Here is a 17,170-nt window from a genome sequence, read left to right on the forward strand (position 1 = left end):
TGGGGGCTATATCTAATTAGGGACCGATACACATCATATTCGGCATTCTTATATGTGGACCTAAAATACTTCTAGAATTTCAATTTCAGACAAATCCTATAACAATTGGGGTTTCCAGAAGGCCAAGGAGTGAAGTCGGGAAAACGGGCTATATGGGGGCTACACCGATACACACCATCTTCGGCACACTTGTTTATGGACCCAATATACGTCTAGATGTCCAAATTCAGGCAAATTGGATAAAAATGTCGGTGTCTAGAAGTCCAAGAAGTCAAATCGGGAGTGCGGGATATATGGGGGCAATACCAAATCGTGGACCGAAACACACCATGTTCGGCACACTTATTTATCCACCCAAATTATCCCAATGTTTTGAATTTCAGGCAAATCGGATAAAAATTGCGGTGTCTAGATGCTCAAAACACCAAATGGTATGGGGGCTATATCAAAATCTTCGAACTTGACCTACCAGCAGACAAAAGAAAAAAAAGAAAAAGTTTGTGAAAAATTACATTACGATAGCTTCTATTAGTTTAGGTTAGGTATTGTGGCAGCCCGATATTTCAGGCTCATTGTGATACCACAGTGGTGAACTTCTCGCTTATCACTAAGTGATGCACGATTTTATGTTAAACTCAATGAATGAGAAGGACCCTCCTTTTTATAGCCGCATTGCAGATCACAACAGACCGACATACAGGTGGACATCGTTATATCGTCTGATCAAGAATGTATATACTTTATGTAGTCGGAAATCAATATGTTGAAATGTTACAAACGGAACGACAAATGTGGTGGGTATAAAAAGTAAATATTTGATAGTATCTATGCCTTTCTAACGGGTCGCAGAAATTTATTAAGGGCTAACTATCGGGCCTTAAGCCAACTATGTATCTCTAGCGGAAATTTCCGCTATCCATTGCTACATATATGCTAACGAAAATTCCATGAGTCGCTATTATAGATTGTTTACATAAGAAATACTGTGTTACCGCCACGATAACGAAATTTCCGCCTGAGGTGCATACCTGGCTTTAGTGAACATTTCGGCATTTTATTGTACAGCGGAACTTTAGTTTGATTGTCGATAGTACAGTTTTCTCATGTATATCTTATGGGAGCAAAGTGTGAACAATCGATATGAACGCCCCAGGAAATTTTTGGCAACCAAAAATACCCATGTACCTACCAAATTACCTACCAATATTAACATATATAAATATTATATATGGAACTGTTCAGGAAAATCAGATAAAGCTGTTGAAATAACAACAGTCTCAAAAATGAAATGTTTACTTTTGTAAATAGTGCCAGAGCTAGGGTTAAAAAATACAAAACTCAATTATATACATATTATACTTATCGCATTTCTCCACACTGTTTCTGACCTGCTGTCAAATTCGATGACGTCTCTCTCATTTTAAAGATTGTAACTTTGACAGTTAGTAAACATGAATTTGACAGCATATCTTATTGCTGTGACTTGAATTGTTGTTGGTTCATTCACTACAGTTTCTGTTAGTAGTAAAATAATTTAAGTTTTGGATAAACAATTTTACAAGTGGCATTAGATAGCGATTGAAAATCTTATACAATATGGTGCTTAAATAACACTGTCATCGCATATCCAAGTTAAATACATAAATCCAAATGGGGTTGGAAAGTATTAAGAATTGGTAAACAAATATTGTGCGGAAATATTTCTTGAATGGAACGAGCTGGATTTTGGACTCAGGGAAAAGTGACCAAGATTATTGCATATGAATTCATTTTGTACACAAAATCTTTCTGCTTTATACTAAATTCCATAGTGGTTGATAAATATTATGGCCAATAAGTTATTGCATCGTTCCGGTGATATAGAGATGGCTAATATAACTAATGAATTACATATTAAAGAGGAAATCGATATAAGCAACGATGACTACCATGTAAGCCATCCCATAAATTGTCAAAATGTAGAAGTCAAGATAGAAGCTCCAGATGACAATGAAGATCCAGAATTAGAAGTAATGCGTATCGAATCACCAAAAATGTCTTGTAGGGAAATGAGGTTGCAAGCTCGCAAAGCTTTGGAGGTAAGAATTTTTGTTAATGGTCTACCAAGGGTTCTTATCCTAAACTTATTCTATCCTTTTGCCTTTAGCCTTACCAGAAAAAACGCACAAGAAAAGCCAAGGCCAAACCCAAACCAAAAGCCAAAGCTCCACCCAAAGAATCATCAGAAGATGTTTCCGTCGAAGAAATAATTGGCTGTCGTAATCGTAATCAATTTTGTTACATTTGCGGTTTATTCACACCACCAAATAATACCCGAAATTTGACACCAAGCCTTGTCGCTTCCTACGAAGAATATTTTGCAGTTTCTTTTGTTCCAAATCCCGGATATGTACCAGATGTGGCTTGCGAATATTGTTATCGCGGTCTTATGGGATGGAAAAATAAATCGGAACGTCATAAAATCAAATATGTGGAACCAGTAAAATGGATCCCCCAAACAGAACATTTGGTGGAAAAGTGTTACTTTTGTTTGACAAAAGTTACAGGATTCCGTTATAATACACGAGAAAAAGTAACATATGCTGAAGTTGATAGTGTTATTAAGGCTTTGGTTCGATCCGAAGATAATTCTACTGCACCAACAGAACAAAGCTCCAACAGAGGAACTGCTTCTAAGGATAGCGAGGGGAGACATCGTGCGCCAAACGCGTCTGATAAAAGTGAAGATGGTGCTCAGACAAGTTTGGATAAACAGTCCACTTCTCCATCTAAAAGTGTGAATCCATCAACACAAGAAATTCCGTGAAATATTCCAATATCCGTAATGGAAGCCTATTAATTTATAATTTTTCATTGACATTTGGAATTACAAAACAGCCCGGAGTGCACATCTAGCGGAAATTTTATGTAAATGTTATTTCATATCATTGTCATTTCTTGCAATATTTACATTTTTTTATATACAATATAATATAAATAATACAAATTTTAGTTATATCCTGTATCCTTGTTTGTTTGTACCTTCACAATTTTTTTTTTTTTGGTTTGCGTTTTAGCTACCAATAAGAAATTCATAGACACTTTGTAATAATTTGTAATTATAATAAATTAAGTAATAAATAATAATATATAGAATTCGGAAATTCTATATTGGATTAAAACGAGTAGTCTTATATAGATATAGATCGGTATACCCCTCTAACGAAATATCCGCTACCCATAAGAAAGGTATAATATACACTTTAGTAAAAATATTTTCGTTATCGCGATTTTGTCGTTTGTTTAGATTTTCTCCCATAAGAAACATATGACAAAACTATCTTATTATAAAAGTGAAATTTTTGCCTAATCGATTTTCAAAGAAAAATTCAAAGAAATTTGTCAAGTAGATCAAGTTAGTCTAAACTTTCTTCATGTTTCCATTCTCTGCTTCGTTTTGTATTCGGTAAAAACTGTAGACACAACTATTCACGCTTTGCTATTGAATTTCTGGGATGCTCGTTTGAGCGTTACCTTGATATTCGATGTCTTTGTTTTCTTTATGGTGTTTTGAAATCAGGTTAACCAGCATATCTTATATCTTATTTCCGGTTCTTGAGTACAACAAGGACCACTCATATACGCATTGAACATTTCAACCATAATATTCTGGAGCGCTCGTTTGCAATTCGAATTACCAGACTGTGGTACTCCTTACCTCAAAACATAAAGCAATTATCGAATAGTGTTCATGTTTTCAAAAAAAGTTAATATCCCATTTTTCTCACGAAGCTTAGCAGTTTAGTCATTGACAATCTCTGTCTCACACTTATTCATTATTTTTTTAGAAATGTGCATTGAGGATTTTGCTAGATTTTTAGATTTTTAAGTTTTTTTTTATAGTTTTAGAATTTTTCGTGTTAGTGCCTTAGCAATTTTTGATGTATGTAATTAATATTTCAAAGCCCCATGGGGGCTCAGTTTGATTAAATAAATAAATAAAAAAATATAAAATTCTATATTGGATTAAAACGAGTAGTCTTATATAGATATAGATCGGTATAGCCCTCTAACGAAATATCCGCTACCCATAAGAAAGGTATTGGTGTTTTTGATACCGAAAATTCCGTGTGACCTTATTATCGATTGTTCACATATTTCTTTTATTAGAAATACGTGGGAAAACTTTTTCAATTGATAATTGTTGAAACTATTATTGGCATGCACCAGGCATTTTTACAAGAGCTGAAAATCGGAAAACCAAAATTTCATTGACGTGGAAATACTACATATATTTCTTATGGAAGCAAAATCTAAACAAGCGATAACAAAGTATCACGAAAGTTAGTAAAAATAACTATGTAAATATATGATGAACAACTCCTCTTGATCTAGCTTAAGGTAAGTACTATGTTCGCTTTTCGAGTTGAAATTTTCGCGGTTACTTTAATAAAACAGTTCAATATGAAGCAGATAAATTAATTCAATTGATGCGCAGTTTCTTGTTCCCCTAGATTTCGCAAGACTTTACAGGAATATTTTGGTTTTAATTTATAATTTTGATTATTTCAGGAAAAGTAATCGCGAAAATAAAGTGATTTTCAACTCGAAAACCGAACATAGTACCCACCTTTACACTCGGGAACCTTATTCTAATTTCGTGGACTGTTAATGTTAAATAGTGTTTGCCTTCGTTCATTCATTCATATTCAAACGAGAGAGTGAGTGAGAGAGTGAGAGAAAATAAATTATAGTGGAGCTGTCATTTGTCTATAACACAACATGACAGTACAACAATAAGACGGCGTCAGTATTTATTTCGAACCATTGATAAAAAAAGAATCCAATTGTCAATCAACAATTAGAAATAGATTCATATTTCAAAAATATATGGTTAATACATACAACCCTAATTACACTCTTTGAAAGGGTTCACATATTTTAGACTTGTTTTAGTCCACGGTAAACAGTATGCTGGATGAACATATGACCATAAAAGTTGAACGAGAGGAGAAACAACAGACAATCAATGATGAATTGCTCATAAAACAAGAACCTGAAGCTGATACAAATTATCCTGATGTCTTGGATGCGGTTGGGCAGGAAAATGTGTTAGTAAAACAAGAAATTGGTAGTGTTACAGATAACGCTGAACTTCATGTACTACGTACGGAAACGCCACCACCCAAAAGACCACGGAGAAGTACCAGAAATGCGGTTGAGGTGAAACAGGTAATAGTAATGCAACTAGGGTTGGTAAAGCGCATTTTGTTTTGTGCCTCAAATTTTTCCGTAGTGTTCGATTCGTTCCTAGTGCTTCACTTGTTCATGTAGAGATGAAATCAAATAGATGTATGAAAATCTTTAGGCATTAAATGTGCTCGTTTTTTGCATTCTCGGCTCATATCTCCTTCGAAATGGATATTGTTATCCATATATCCATTTCGATGTAGATATGAGCTTTCGATGATTCTGAATCTTTTTAATTTATGTGTGATTTTGCTATGGAAATTGCTCAGCTAACGAGAGCTAGTGCGTTCTCAAGTATCCTGTTCAGATTTTCCTGATGCAAGAGGGATTCCTGATGCAAGAGGGATTTACTTATGGATACACAACCACCACCCAGGAACGTAAGGGTTGATATACATAATCTAGAGCGCGAGATCCAGCGCTATAAAAGAGAGCCTCTAGATCAAGCAGCGTACCAGGCAGGTTTGAACAGGATTCATGAGGATACTGTAGCTGAAGCGGTGAGAAGCTACAAGGTTAATCCTGTTCTTGGAGTCCGACCACCGCCCATAGCACCGGAGGAAAGAGACCTCCCACGGCAGACTAGGGTAGTTTTGGCCCAATTAAGATCAGGCAAGTGCAGCCGCCTCAATTCCTACTTATCGGTGATTGATAGCAGCGTAGCTGACGTTTGTCCAATTTGCAACCAAGGGCCACACGACACGCGTCATCTTTTCTCTTGCCCAGCCAAACCAACCCGACTTACCACCAGATCACTCTGGACACACCCCATCTTAGTCGCAGAGTTCCTTGATCTGCCAGCAAGCTGATGTACCAAGCGTATAACAAGAAATGGATGAGATCACAATAAACTGTTACAACAACAACAACAACAACTATGGTGTAATACATTAAAACCAGTCATAGTTTTTACTCCTATTTTTTACCACATGTGGATGTAGGTAGTATTATCCATAGATTATACCAAAATGTAAAGAGAATGATATCTGTAAATCGAGTAGTGAAATCATTGAACATTAGGATATCGTAAGGTCGATGGCTACTATCAAAAATTGATCTAACGATTTGATGAGCTATTTGCATCAAAAAAGGCTACCACAGTTCACCACCGGATCTTCTTTATGTGAAAACAACCAAAATCATTTCTGTTCGTAGACGCAATAACATGTTATCAAACCAATATCTCCTGGGTTGTTACCATAGAAACCATCCAAATTACTATCTTGTGGATAGGCAACCACCATTCAGAAATGTAAATGTTGAGCGCGATACCCAGCGTTAAAAAGACAGATCTTTAGATCAAACAAGCTGTAGCTGAAGCGGTGAGGAGCTACAAGGTTAACACTGTTCTCTGATTTAGACAGGCAAGTGCAGCCGCCTCAATTCCTACCTATCAGTGATTGATAGCCGTTGGCCGCCACAGTTGGACAAAATAGAAATAAAATTTTAACAAAATTTTCTATAGAAATAAAATTTTGACAAAATTTTCTATAGGAATAAAATTTTGACAACATTTTCTATAGAAATAAAATTTTGACAAAATTTTCTATAGAAATAAAATTTTGACAAAATTTTCTATAGAAATAAAATTTTGACAAAATTTTCTATAAAAATAAAATTTTGACAAAATTTTCTATAGAAATAAAATGTTGACAAAATTTTCTATAGAAATAAAATTTTGACAAAATTTTCTATAGAAATAAGATTTTGAAGAAAAAAATTCTATAGAAATAACATTTTGACAACATTTTCTATAGAAATAAAATTTTGACAAAATTTTCTATAGAAATAAAATTTTGACAAAATTTTCTATAGAAATAAAATTTTGACAAAATTTTCTATAAAAATAAAATTTTGACAAAATTTTCTATAGAAATAAAATGTTGACAAAATTTTCTATAGAAATAAAATTTTGACAAAATTTTCTATAGAAATAAGATTTTGAAGAAAAAAATTCTATAGAAATAACATTTTGACAACATTTTCTATAGAAATAAAATTTTGACAAAATTTTCTATAGAAATAAAATTTTGACAAAATTTTCTATAGAAATAAAATTTTGACAAAATTTTCTATAAAAATAAAATTTTGACAAAATTTTCTATAGAAATAAAATTTTGACAAAATTTTCTATAGAAATAAGATTTTGAAGAAAAAAATTCTATAGAAATAACATTTTGACAACATTTTCTATAGAAATAAAATTTTGACAAAATTTTTTATAGAAATAAAATTTTGACAAAATTTTCTATAGAAATAAAATTTTCACTAAATTTTCTATAGAAATAAAATTTTCACTAAATTTTCTATAGAAATAACATTTTTGACAAAATTTTCTATAGAAATAAAATATTGACAAAATTTTCTAATGAAATAAAATTTTGTCAAAATTTCTATAGAAATAAAATGTTGACTAAATTTTCTATAGAAATAAAATTTTGACAAAATTTTCTATATAAATATAATTTTGTTGGGCACAAATATCAGTGAAAATTGCCAACATTGAGCCCTAGGAAAACGATTTTTCAGACGGGTTAAAGAAATTGTGGAACCGCTGGTTCATATATATCGAGTTATATCGCCAATTCTATCTTATTTTTTCTTGTGACTTATGATCTCGATGGTCCCTCTTTGCAAGTACCACAAAATCAAAAATTTTCCTATGCTTCGATTTATTTATTTATTATTTATTTATTTATCAACATATATGTAACAAAGTCTATGAGACCCTATAAACGTTACAAGAATGAGAGCAATAGCATTACTACTCCAATAAAAAATAAAAATCTCTTAAAACTAAATTATGTAGTATAAAAAAAAAGATTTTAAAATTAAAAATAAATATAAATAAATAAATATGCATTGAACAAAGAATTACATAAAGCAAAAGCAAAAAACATTAAACAAAATAAAAATTTGATTAAATCTTATAATATAACCAATTTTATTTCTTTTACACATTTAGCAAAATATTTGTGCCACCCCATCACTGCCGACTAAACAAGAACCGGAAGAAACAAAAGATTCAGATGAAGAATCGGATTCGAGTCCATCCATAGATACCAGAGCACCAGGGGAAAAGCGCTTTTCATGTGACCAATGCTCGCGATCCTTCAACAAACACTACCGTCTCATTGAGCACATGTATGTGCACACTAATGAAAAGCCTTTTACTTGCGATGAGTGTGGTAAACAGTTTCGCCTTCAGATTCGCATGAATGAACACAAACAGAGGCATTCCAAGAAACAACGTTTCGTTTGTAACATCTGTAATTTGGGCTGTTGCACAAAGCCCGATTTAAATTTACATATGCGTCATCACACAAATGATCGTCGTTTCCAGTGTACCATGTGTCCCAAGGCTTTTGTACGAAGTTCCGATTTGAAAACACATGTACGAGTGCATACCGGAGAAAAACCATATGCCTGTGAAGTTTGTCATAAGAGTTTTCGAGCCAATCAAAATCTTATAGTGCACAAAAAACTCCATTTGGGCGAGGCTTCAAAGATCTTCAAATGTGAGTATTGTGAGAAAAGGTTCTTGCGAAACAGTGATCGTAAAATTCACATGAGATCGCATACTGGGGAAAAGCCATTTAAATGTGAAATGTGTGACCGTTGTTACTCATCAAATGTCAATGTTAAGGCCCACATGCAACGTGATCACTTGGGTGAGGAGCCACGCATACGAAAGAAACCAGGCCCTAAGCCCAAAGACTGGAAAGAAGAAGTGGCCAAGCAACAAAAACTCATAGAAGAGTTACAAAATCAATTGAAACAAAGGATTAAAATGGAAGCCGAAGAAAATATAGCAGCAGACAAACACCATTCGGTTATTGTGACCAAAGTCGAAAAGGAAGAGCAGCAAACTATAATACAAAAAATTTCGGTAACTGTTTCAATGAAGTTGGAAAATGTTACGCCAAGTACATCAAGTAATGAACAAGGCAATCAACAAGAGCATTCTCAAAATGAAAATCAAGGATCAAATTGTAGTACTATTAAAAAGGAAAGGAAGTCAACAAGATAGTTAGTTCCACATTAGAGTGATCAATTATAACACCAACAAAAACCAGTTAACAAAAACAGAACCAAGTACAAGAAAAGTTAAAGGTCGGTTTCAGCTTTTTGTAGTAATTTTGTTTTCAAATTTCTTCCCAAGGATTCTGTGTCGTCCTTAAGTTTCTTCTAAGGCAGGCTTTTGATAAAATGACTATTGTATGCAAATTTTTCCAAATTCATTTTTAAATCATTTGTTTTTAAATTTTTGTATTCACCTCTAGCGAACAAATGCATAAATGCATAAAGAAAGTAATAGGACGGATTTAATCGATTGCTTACAATTCTCCTATACAAAACTCTTGGCAAAACTACATTGTTGCTAGGCAATAGGAATTTTCGTAAGAGCTGCATAGCGAGTTATATTTTATATTTCGGGTATTCACACATTGTTTTTGAAACACTTTTCTGGAGAAGTTGAAACAAGTGAAAGAAACTAACTTTTAGTAAAACTGAATAGATTGCGAAAAATTCAATAAATTCTGGAAATTCCATATTAAATCCATTAAATCCAGAACGCCCAAAGTTTTGTCCAAAACTCAACATTTGAATGAATTCTCAAGCCAAAAATTTTGAAATACTAATTTTTGATCAATGTATTCTTATAAGGTTCGCATTTTTCACCAAACGTTTAAATTAGAAATGCAAAAATAAATACGAAGATGATTATATTTTTATCGAATCTTCTAAGATTATGGATGGAAAAGTTTTGAAGCATCGATTGCGTTATGAAATTAATTGATTCAAAAAAGTAACCGTGGAAAAAAGTTGATTTTCGGTTCGAAAACCAAACATAGTACCCACTTATACAAACGAAACGCAGTTTCAAGAATAGAGAACCCCAAATTGATTCGAATTCGAAACACTGATTTTCTTTCCACTGGGGTTTCGTTCGATAAACAGAAACAGGACATAAATTGGTTTCCAACTGTTGAGATTAACACCGTGACCAAAAATTAACACCGTGACAAGCCAGAAAAAAAGCTAAACATTTTTTGTAACAAAAGTCACGGCGAGAGTTATTAATGTTTGGATCACCGTTGGCACAGTTGGTTGAATTCTACCAAAAATGGTAAATTTGCAAAGTATTCTTCTCCAACTAAGAGGTACTTCATACATTTTCTATAGAAATAAAATTTTGACAAAATTTTCTATAGAAATAACATTTTTGAGAAAATTTTTATAGGCATAACATTTTTGAGAAAATTTTCTACAGAATTTTTACAAAATAATTTTTTTTTGGCTCGAGTGGCAACCGTGGTTTGGATTTAGCTTCGCAATATGTGGAAACTCTTATTCTGGCAGCAAGGGTTAAGGTGGTATCTAATTTCCAGTTTAGCCACTAAAATCAAAAATAGATCTTCAAAAACGGAATAACTTGATGGGAAATGATCCAATGCAACATATAGAATTATTACAGAAAAGTAATCGTGAAAAACAGTCACGGTTACTTTTTTTAATCAAATAATTTAGAAATATTAAATGTTTTGAAACCAATACATTGGATCTTTTCCATCCACAATTTGACAACACTTCATATATATTTTTGCACTTTTAATTTGGTAACATAGTATTCAACTTTATCCGGCCTTTAAGGTGAGCATTAAGTTCAAGTTTAGCCGTTAAAATCGTCATTTTTCACGATTACTTTTCTCTGCTAATCCATTATACAGATTATAAACTTTGTGAAAAGGTGCCTTGGGGGATTTGCCCCATCAAGTTTTAATAACGGCTAAAGGTGGGTATTAAGTTCGAGTTTAACCGCTAAAATCACTATTTTTCAGGATTACTTTTCTTAATTAATCCACTTTAAGGAATGCAAACTTTGTGAAAATTTGCTTTGAGCTATTCCCCATCAAGTTATAATAAAATTTGCAACAAATATGTATAATTTTATGCCTATTTTTAATGATTTAGTTTTCACTTTAGCGTTTTTAGCGGCTAAACTCGAACTTAATACTCACATTTAGATAGAAACGCAGTTTTTTTATATTTTAATAGAAACATGTCGAAAATAAATAAAGACTAAAAACTGTTATAGGGAAGTCAAATTGGTCAAAACCTATCCATATAAAAAAGGAAAACTCGTAATAATACTTAGCGATTTCAAATAAACTTTAGGATTTGAAATTTCTTAAACCGGCCTTAAAAAGAAGTTTAAATTAATGGAATTGTACCATATTGTTAATTCCTTATCTTCTTATAAAAACACAAACAAACAAATAAATGCTCTACAGATTATCGCATAGAAATCAATTCATGTACACGAAATTTTCCAATTAAAATATATATTTATTAGTTTTAAGAAATACTAATTCTAAAAAAACACTTTTGTGTTCCTCCTATAAATATATATATCGAAGAGGCCTTAAAATTAAATGATTTATAATTTTAGTTTTAATAAAAATCCTATATAAAATCGTATACATTTGTATTTAAAAAATAATTCAATTCAATTATAGTCTTCATTTCTTTAGTATTATACAAATTCATCAAATAAATTGGCGAAGTAAAGTGTGCTAAGTTCATTGAGCATAAAAGAGATTTCCCCAGTGGAATTAAAGAAATGTTCCGGCTAAGGTGGCAATTTAGCGACGACTGTCCGTTTTTGAAATTTTAGCTCGAACGGGAAGAAAAAGAAAAGCTGAAAATCGGGTCAGGCCAATGAATCTAATATCTAGCACTTTTAGAATGAAATCCACAAGATTTTTCGTAAGATCATAGACCAAGAAAATATAAAGACATCGTTTGATAATTCACAATGATTTTGCTTATTTGCAGTGCGCAGTCATTCCACTCAATTGCGCCGCAATCAAGTGACTCAATTTCTTTTTGGAAAACGAGAATAACCGTACAAATCAGTCAATTTTCATTACAAACAAGTAAGAAAAGTCTAAAGTCGGGCGGGCCGACTATATTATACCCTGCACCACTTTGTAGATCTAAATTTTCGATACCATATCACATCCGTCAAATGTGTTGGGTGCTATATATAAAGGTTTGTCCCAAATACATACATTTAAATATCACTCGATCTGGACAGAATTTGATTCGACATCTACAAAATCTATAGACTCAAATTACACTGAAAAAAATATTGTCGTGAGGTCAAAGATTTCATGTCTTTAAAAGACGAATGCAAATTTTGCTTAGCAAAGAAGACACATTTCTCTAATATAAAGTTTTTTTCCTTGTCCAAAAGTCGATAAACTTTTCAATGATTTCGTATTGTCCTTATAATTAAGTGATTTGACTTAAGAATGGGTATCATAACATGATTTAGATATAGCTCCCATATAAAAATGTTTGGGCTAAGGTCAACTTGACTTTATTAATTCAGAAAAATTCTTTAACTTTAATGAAATTGTCTTTAAATTTGTTGTCTCTGCATCTTGATTACAAAGCAAAAAATTGTTCAAATATAGGACATGTTTTTCAAAACTTTAGTTTAAAGACGCTTTTTACTTGAAACATAGCATAATTTTTAATAAAAAGTCGAGTCTTAATTTGGAAAATAAAGTTGCCGTTAACTCGTTTTTAAAGGACTTTGATAGCATATGAAGAAAAAAAAAACTGAAAAAGCGAAAAATTAAAATTTGCTTCCTAGAAGCAAGTACAAAAATCCCTCATTTTTACAATTTTTCGACTAAGCAGTGGCGATTTTACAAGGAAAATGTTGGTATTTCGACCATTTTTGTCGAAATCTGAAAAACATATATATGGGAGCTATATCTAACTCTGATCCGATTTCAACCAAATTTGGCACGCATAGCTACAATGCTAATTCTACTCCCTGTGCAAACTTTCAACTAAATCGGAGTTAAAAATTGGCCACTGTGGTCATATGAGTGTAAATCAGGCGAACAATATATATGGGAGCTATATCTAAATCTGAACCGATTTCAACCAAATTTGGCGCGCATAGCTACAATGCTAATTCTACTCCCTGTGCAAAATTTCAACCAAATTGGGGTAAAACTCTGGCTTCTGGGACCGTATTAGTCCATATACATGGGAGCTATATCTAAATCTGAACCGATTTCTTCTAAAATCAATAGGGTTCTATTCTGAGCCAAAACACATACTTGTGCCAAATTTGAAGTTGATTGGACTAAAAATGCGACCTAGACTTTGATTACAAAAATGTGTTCCACAGTGTGGCGCAGGGTATAAAAAGGTGTGGATGTATTGAATTTTATATGCTTTTACTATATTAGATGTTTCATCAAGAGAACAAAGGAAAGAAAACAAATTAAAGCAACATTAAAAAATCGCTCATTTGCAGACGAAAAAGAACCATCTACGGTGTGCAGACAAACTACAGCGCTGTGAATTCACATAAGTTGTCTATACCTTCCTTGGTCTATGGTAAGATATAACCTTCAAAAGACATGTTTATATTTATGACAGCTGTTGAAGCAATCTTATGGCGATTTCGATTGGGAAAAAAGGTGCAACATTCTCGAAATTGATTGCCAAATATAAAGGACACTGTCATAGATTTTGGATCCTGTATCCTCACAATATTATGAATTAACAATAACTTTGCAATGACACTATTATTTGAGCGAAAATACAATGAGGGAAAAAGTAGTGTAACACCAGGGCAACATATTTTTTGCGAAACGAAAACGCCCTTAGAACACCTCTTCAATCAACGAATATTTCTCTCCATCGAGTCACCGTGGTGCAATGGTTAGCATGCCAGCCTTGCATACAAAGGGTCATGGTTTCAATCCCAGTTTCGACCAAACACCTGAAAAGTTTTTCAGCGGTGGATTATCCCCTCGCAGTAACGCTGGTGACATTTCTGAGTATTTCAAAGCTTCTCTATGCGGTTTAATCGCAATGTGGAACGCCGTTCGGACTTGTCTATAGGAGGTCCTTTGCCATTGAGCTATACATAGAATCGGGCAGCATTCAGTGATACGTTCACCACTGTGGTATCACAATGGACTGAATAGTCTTAGTCTGAAATATCGGCTTGCCACTATACCTAACCTAGCACTCTTTTGTGGTCGTTGGATTGTAACATAAGTTGCACAAAAAGATTTATTTGAAGAAACACTATTTATTATAATAATAAATTAATCAATCTCCGTTACATCTGGTGCCGAAGAACTCATTGAGATTTCTAGGCCATATTCGCATTGAAGGTAACATCCCTCATTTGGTTTGACAGAGAGCGGAAAATGTGACATTGCACTGAGTTCTTATGAGCTCTTACGAAAGAATATATTCACTTTCCCAAACAAATTTTTTTTTTTGTAAAATAACTCTTAACTCGAATCACAACTGAAGCGCTAGTTGCCATACCGGAAACATGTGTCCTATTTAAAATCAATGCTTTGCCACAACTCTTATAATTATTAGTATTTTTTTGAATTTTTTGTTATTTACTAAAATCATTTTAAATTTAAAAATTATTATAGTTATGTATATTGTAATTAACAAAAAACCAAAAACAAAAAAAAACCTATATGCATTTATTGAATATTTCCCCCCTTTAATTTCTATATTAAAAAATTTTATACTTATATAGTTTTATAATTGACATTAACATATCTATTATAAAATAATATAATTCAATTTATAATTGAATAAAATACACCTATGTATATTTTTATTGAAAATTAATGGGGGTTTCTTTGTGGAACAAATGAGAAATATTTCCCTATGGAATACTGATTCGATAAGATCTTATTCGCCATAATTGACGTAATTAGCAATTTTCTCTGTCAAGGACTAAGGCTCCCTGCATCCTTCTATGATTTGAAGAAAATATCGTCTGAAAATTATGGCGGTGGCTTATAATGATCATATTTCTAAGCAAATTAAGAAACCCTACCACTGGTATACTGGTATGTATGAGTAATAACAATTAGAATCAATCATACGATCCCTTATTTGTTTCCCATGTAGATTTATTAGAGTTGTCTAATATTAAAGCTTTCAGAGGTTTTTATTATGGACCACTTCCAGGGGGCTAATCACGGCATTCGATATCGAGAACTTTTGATCGAAATCTTAATTTTTCGGATCACGGGAGTCGATATCGAGTTTTTTTGATCGACAGTTTTTTCGATTGGTAAATTGCAATCGTAAAACATTTTTCACTTGTTTTTTATACCCTCCACCATAGGATGGGGGTATATTAACTATGTCATTCCGTTTGTAACACATCGAAATATTGCTCTAAGACCCCATAAAGTATATATATTCTGGGTCGTGGTGAAATTCTGTGTCGATCTGAGAATGTCCGTCCGTCCGCCCGTCTGTTGAAATCACGCTAACTTCCGAACGACACAAGCTATCGACTTGAAACTTGGCATAAGTAGTTGTTATTGATGTAGATCGGATGGTATTGCAAATGGGCCATATCGGTCCACTTTTACGTATAGCCCCCATATAAACGGTCCCCCAAATTTGACTTGCGATTGCTCTAAGAGAAGCAAATTTCATTCGATCCGGCTGAAATTTGGTACATGGTGTTGGTATATGTCTCTAACAACCATGCAAAAAGTGGTCCACATCGGTCCATAATTATATATAGCCCCCATATAAACCGATCCCCCGATTTGGCTTGCGGAGCCTCTAATAGAACCAAATTTCATCCGATCGGGCTGAAATTTGGTATATGGTCTCTAACAACCATGCAAAAATTGGTCCACATCGCTCCATAATTATATATAGCCCCCATATAAACCTATCCCCCGATTTGGCTTGCGGAGCCTCTAAGAGAAGCAAATTTCATCCGATCGGGCTGAAATTTGGTATATGGTCTCTAACAACCATGCAAAAATTGGTCCACATCGGTCCATAATTATATATAGCCCCCATATAAACCGATCCCCCGATTTGGCTTGCGGAGCCTCTAAGAGAAGCAAATTTCATCCGATCCGGCTGAAATTTGGTACATGGTGTTGGTATATGTCCTCTACTGACCATAAGCGTAGTAAGGCCTCGGGGGAAGGGCTTAGCCCCCTCCAGAAAAAAATTAGCCCCCCTAGAATGTGAAAACCTATATATGATTTTCCATTATAAATTGTTTCTGTAGTATAGATAGGGGGGCTATAGCCCCCCTGGTTAAAAATGTCTAGATACGGCAATGCTAATGACCATGCATGGTCCACATCGGCCCATAATTATATATAGCCCCCATATAAACCGATCCCCAGATTTGACCTCCGGAGCCTCTTAGAGGAGCAAAAGTCATCCGATCCGATTGAAATTTGGTATGTGGTGTTAGTATATTGTCTCTAACAACCATGCCAAAATTGGTCCATATCGGTCCATAATTATATATAGCCCCCATATAAGCCGATCCCCAGATTTGACCTGCGGAGCCTCTTAGAGGAGCAAAATTCATCCGATCCAGTTGAAATTAGGTACGTGGTCTTAGTATATGGTCTCTAACAACCATACAAGAATTGGTCCATATCGGTCCATAATTATATATAGCCCCCCATATAAATCGATCCCCAGATTTGTCCTCCTGAGCCTCTTGGAGGAGCAAAATTCATCCGATCCGGTTGAAATTTGGAACATGGTGTTAGAATGTGGTCTCTAAGAAACACGCAATAATTGGGTCATATCGGTTCATAATTATATATAGCCCCCATATAAACCGTTCCCCAGATTTGATCTTCGGAGCCTCTTGGAGGAGCAAAATTCATCCGATCCGGTTGAAATTTGCAACGTGATGTTAGTATAAGGCCGCTAATAACCATGCCAAAATTGGTCCGTATCGGTCTATAGTTATATATAGACGGTCCCCAATCACACAAAAATTGGTCCATATCGGTTCATAATCATGGTTGCCACTCGAGCCAAAGATAATCTACCAAAATTTTATTTTTATAGAAAACATTGTCAAAATGTT

General features: G+C 33.7%; 3 protein-coding genes across 7 annotated transcripts in view; 2 read left to right on the top strand and 1 right to left on the bottom strand.

Annotated features, from left to right (window-relative positions):
- Positions 1-17,170, bottom strand: part of comm3 — a 207,000-nt gene that overhangs the window by 30,777 nt on the left and 159,053 nt on the right. The gene's annotated exons all lie outside the window — the stretch shown is intronic.
- On the top strand, positions 1,461-3,004 carry LOC142232851 (uncharacterized). The gene is made up of 2 exons (XM_075303550.1): positions 1,461-2,078; positions 2,147-3,004. Exons 1-2 carry the CDS (start codon positions 1,827-1,829, stop codon positions 2,804-2,806), a joined length of 912 nt encoding a protein of 303 aa, XP_075159665.1. The 5' UTR covers positions 1,461-1,826; the 3' UTR covers positions 2,807-3,004.
- On the top strand, positions 4,762-14,896 carry LOC142232847 (uncharacterized). Its single transcript, XM_075303541.1, has 2 exons — positions 4,762-5,211; positions 8,195-14,896. The coding sequence occupies exons 1-2, from the start codon at positions 4,951-4,953 to the stop codon at positions 9,257-9,259; spliced, it is 1,326 nt and encodes a 441-aa protein (XP_075159656.1). The 5' UTR covers positions 4,762-4,950; the 3' UTR covers positions 9,260-14,896.

This window comes from Haematobia irritans, chromosome 4 (genome assembly GCF_050003625.1).
Source record: "Haematobia irritans isolate KBUSLIRL chromosome 4, ASM5000362v1, whole genome shotgun sequence".
NCBI lineage: Eukaryota > Metazoa > Arthropoda > Insecta > Diptera > Muscidae > Haematobia > Haematobia irritans.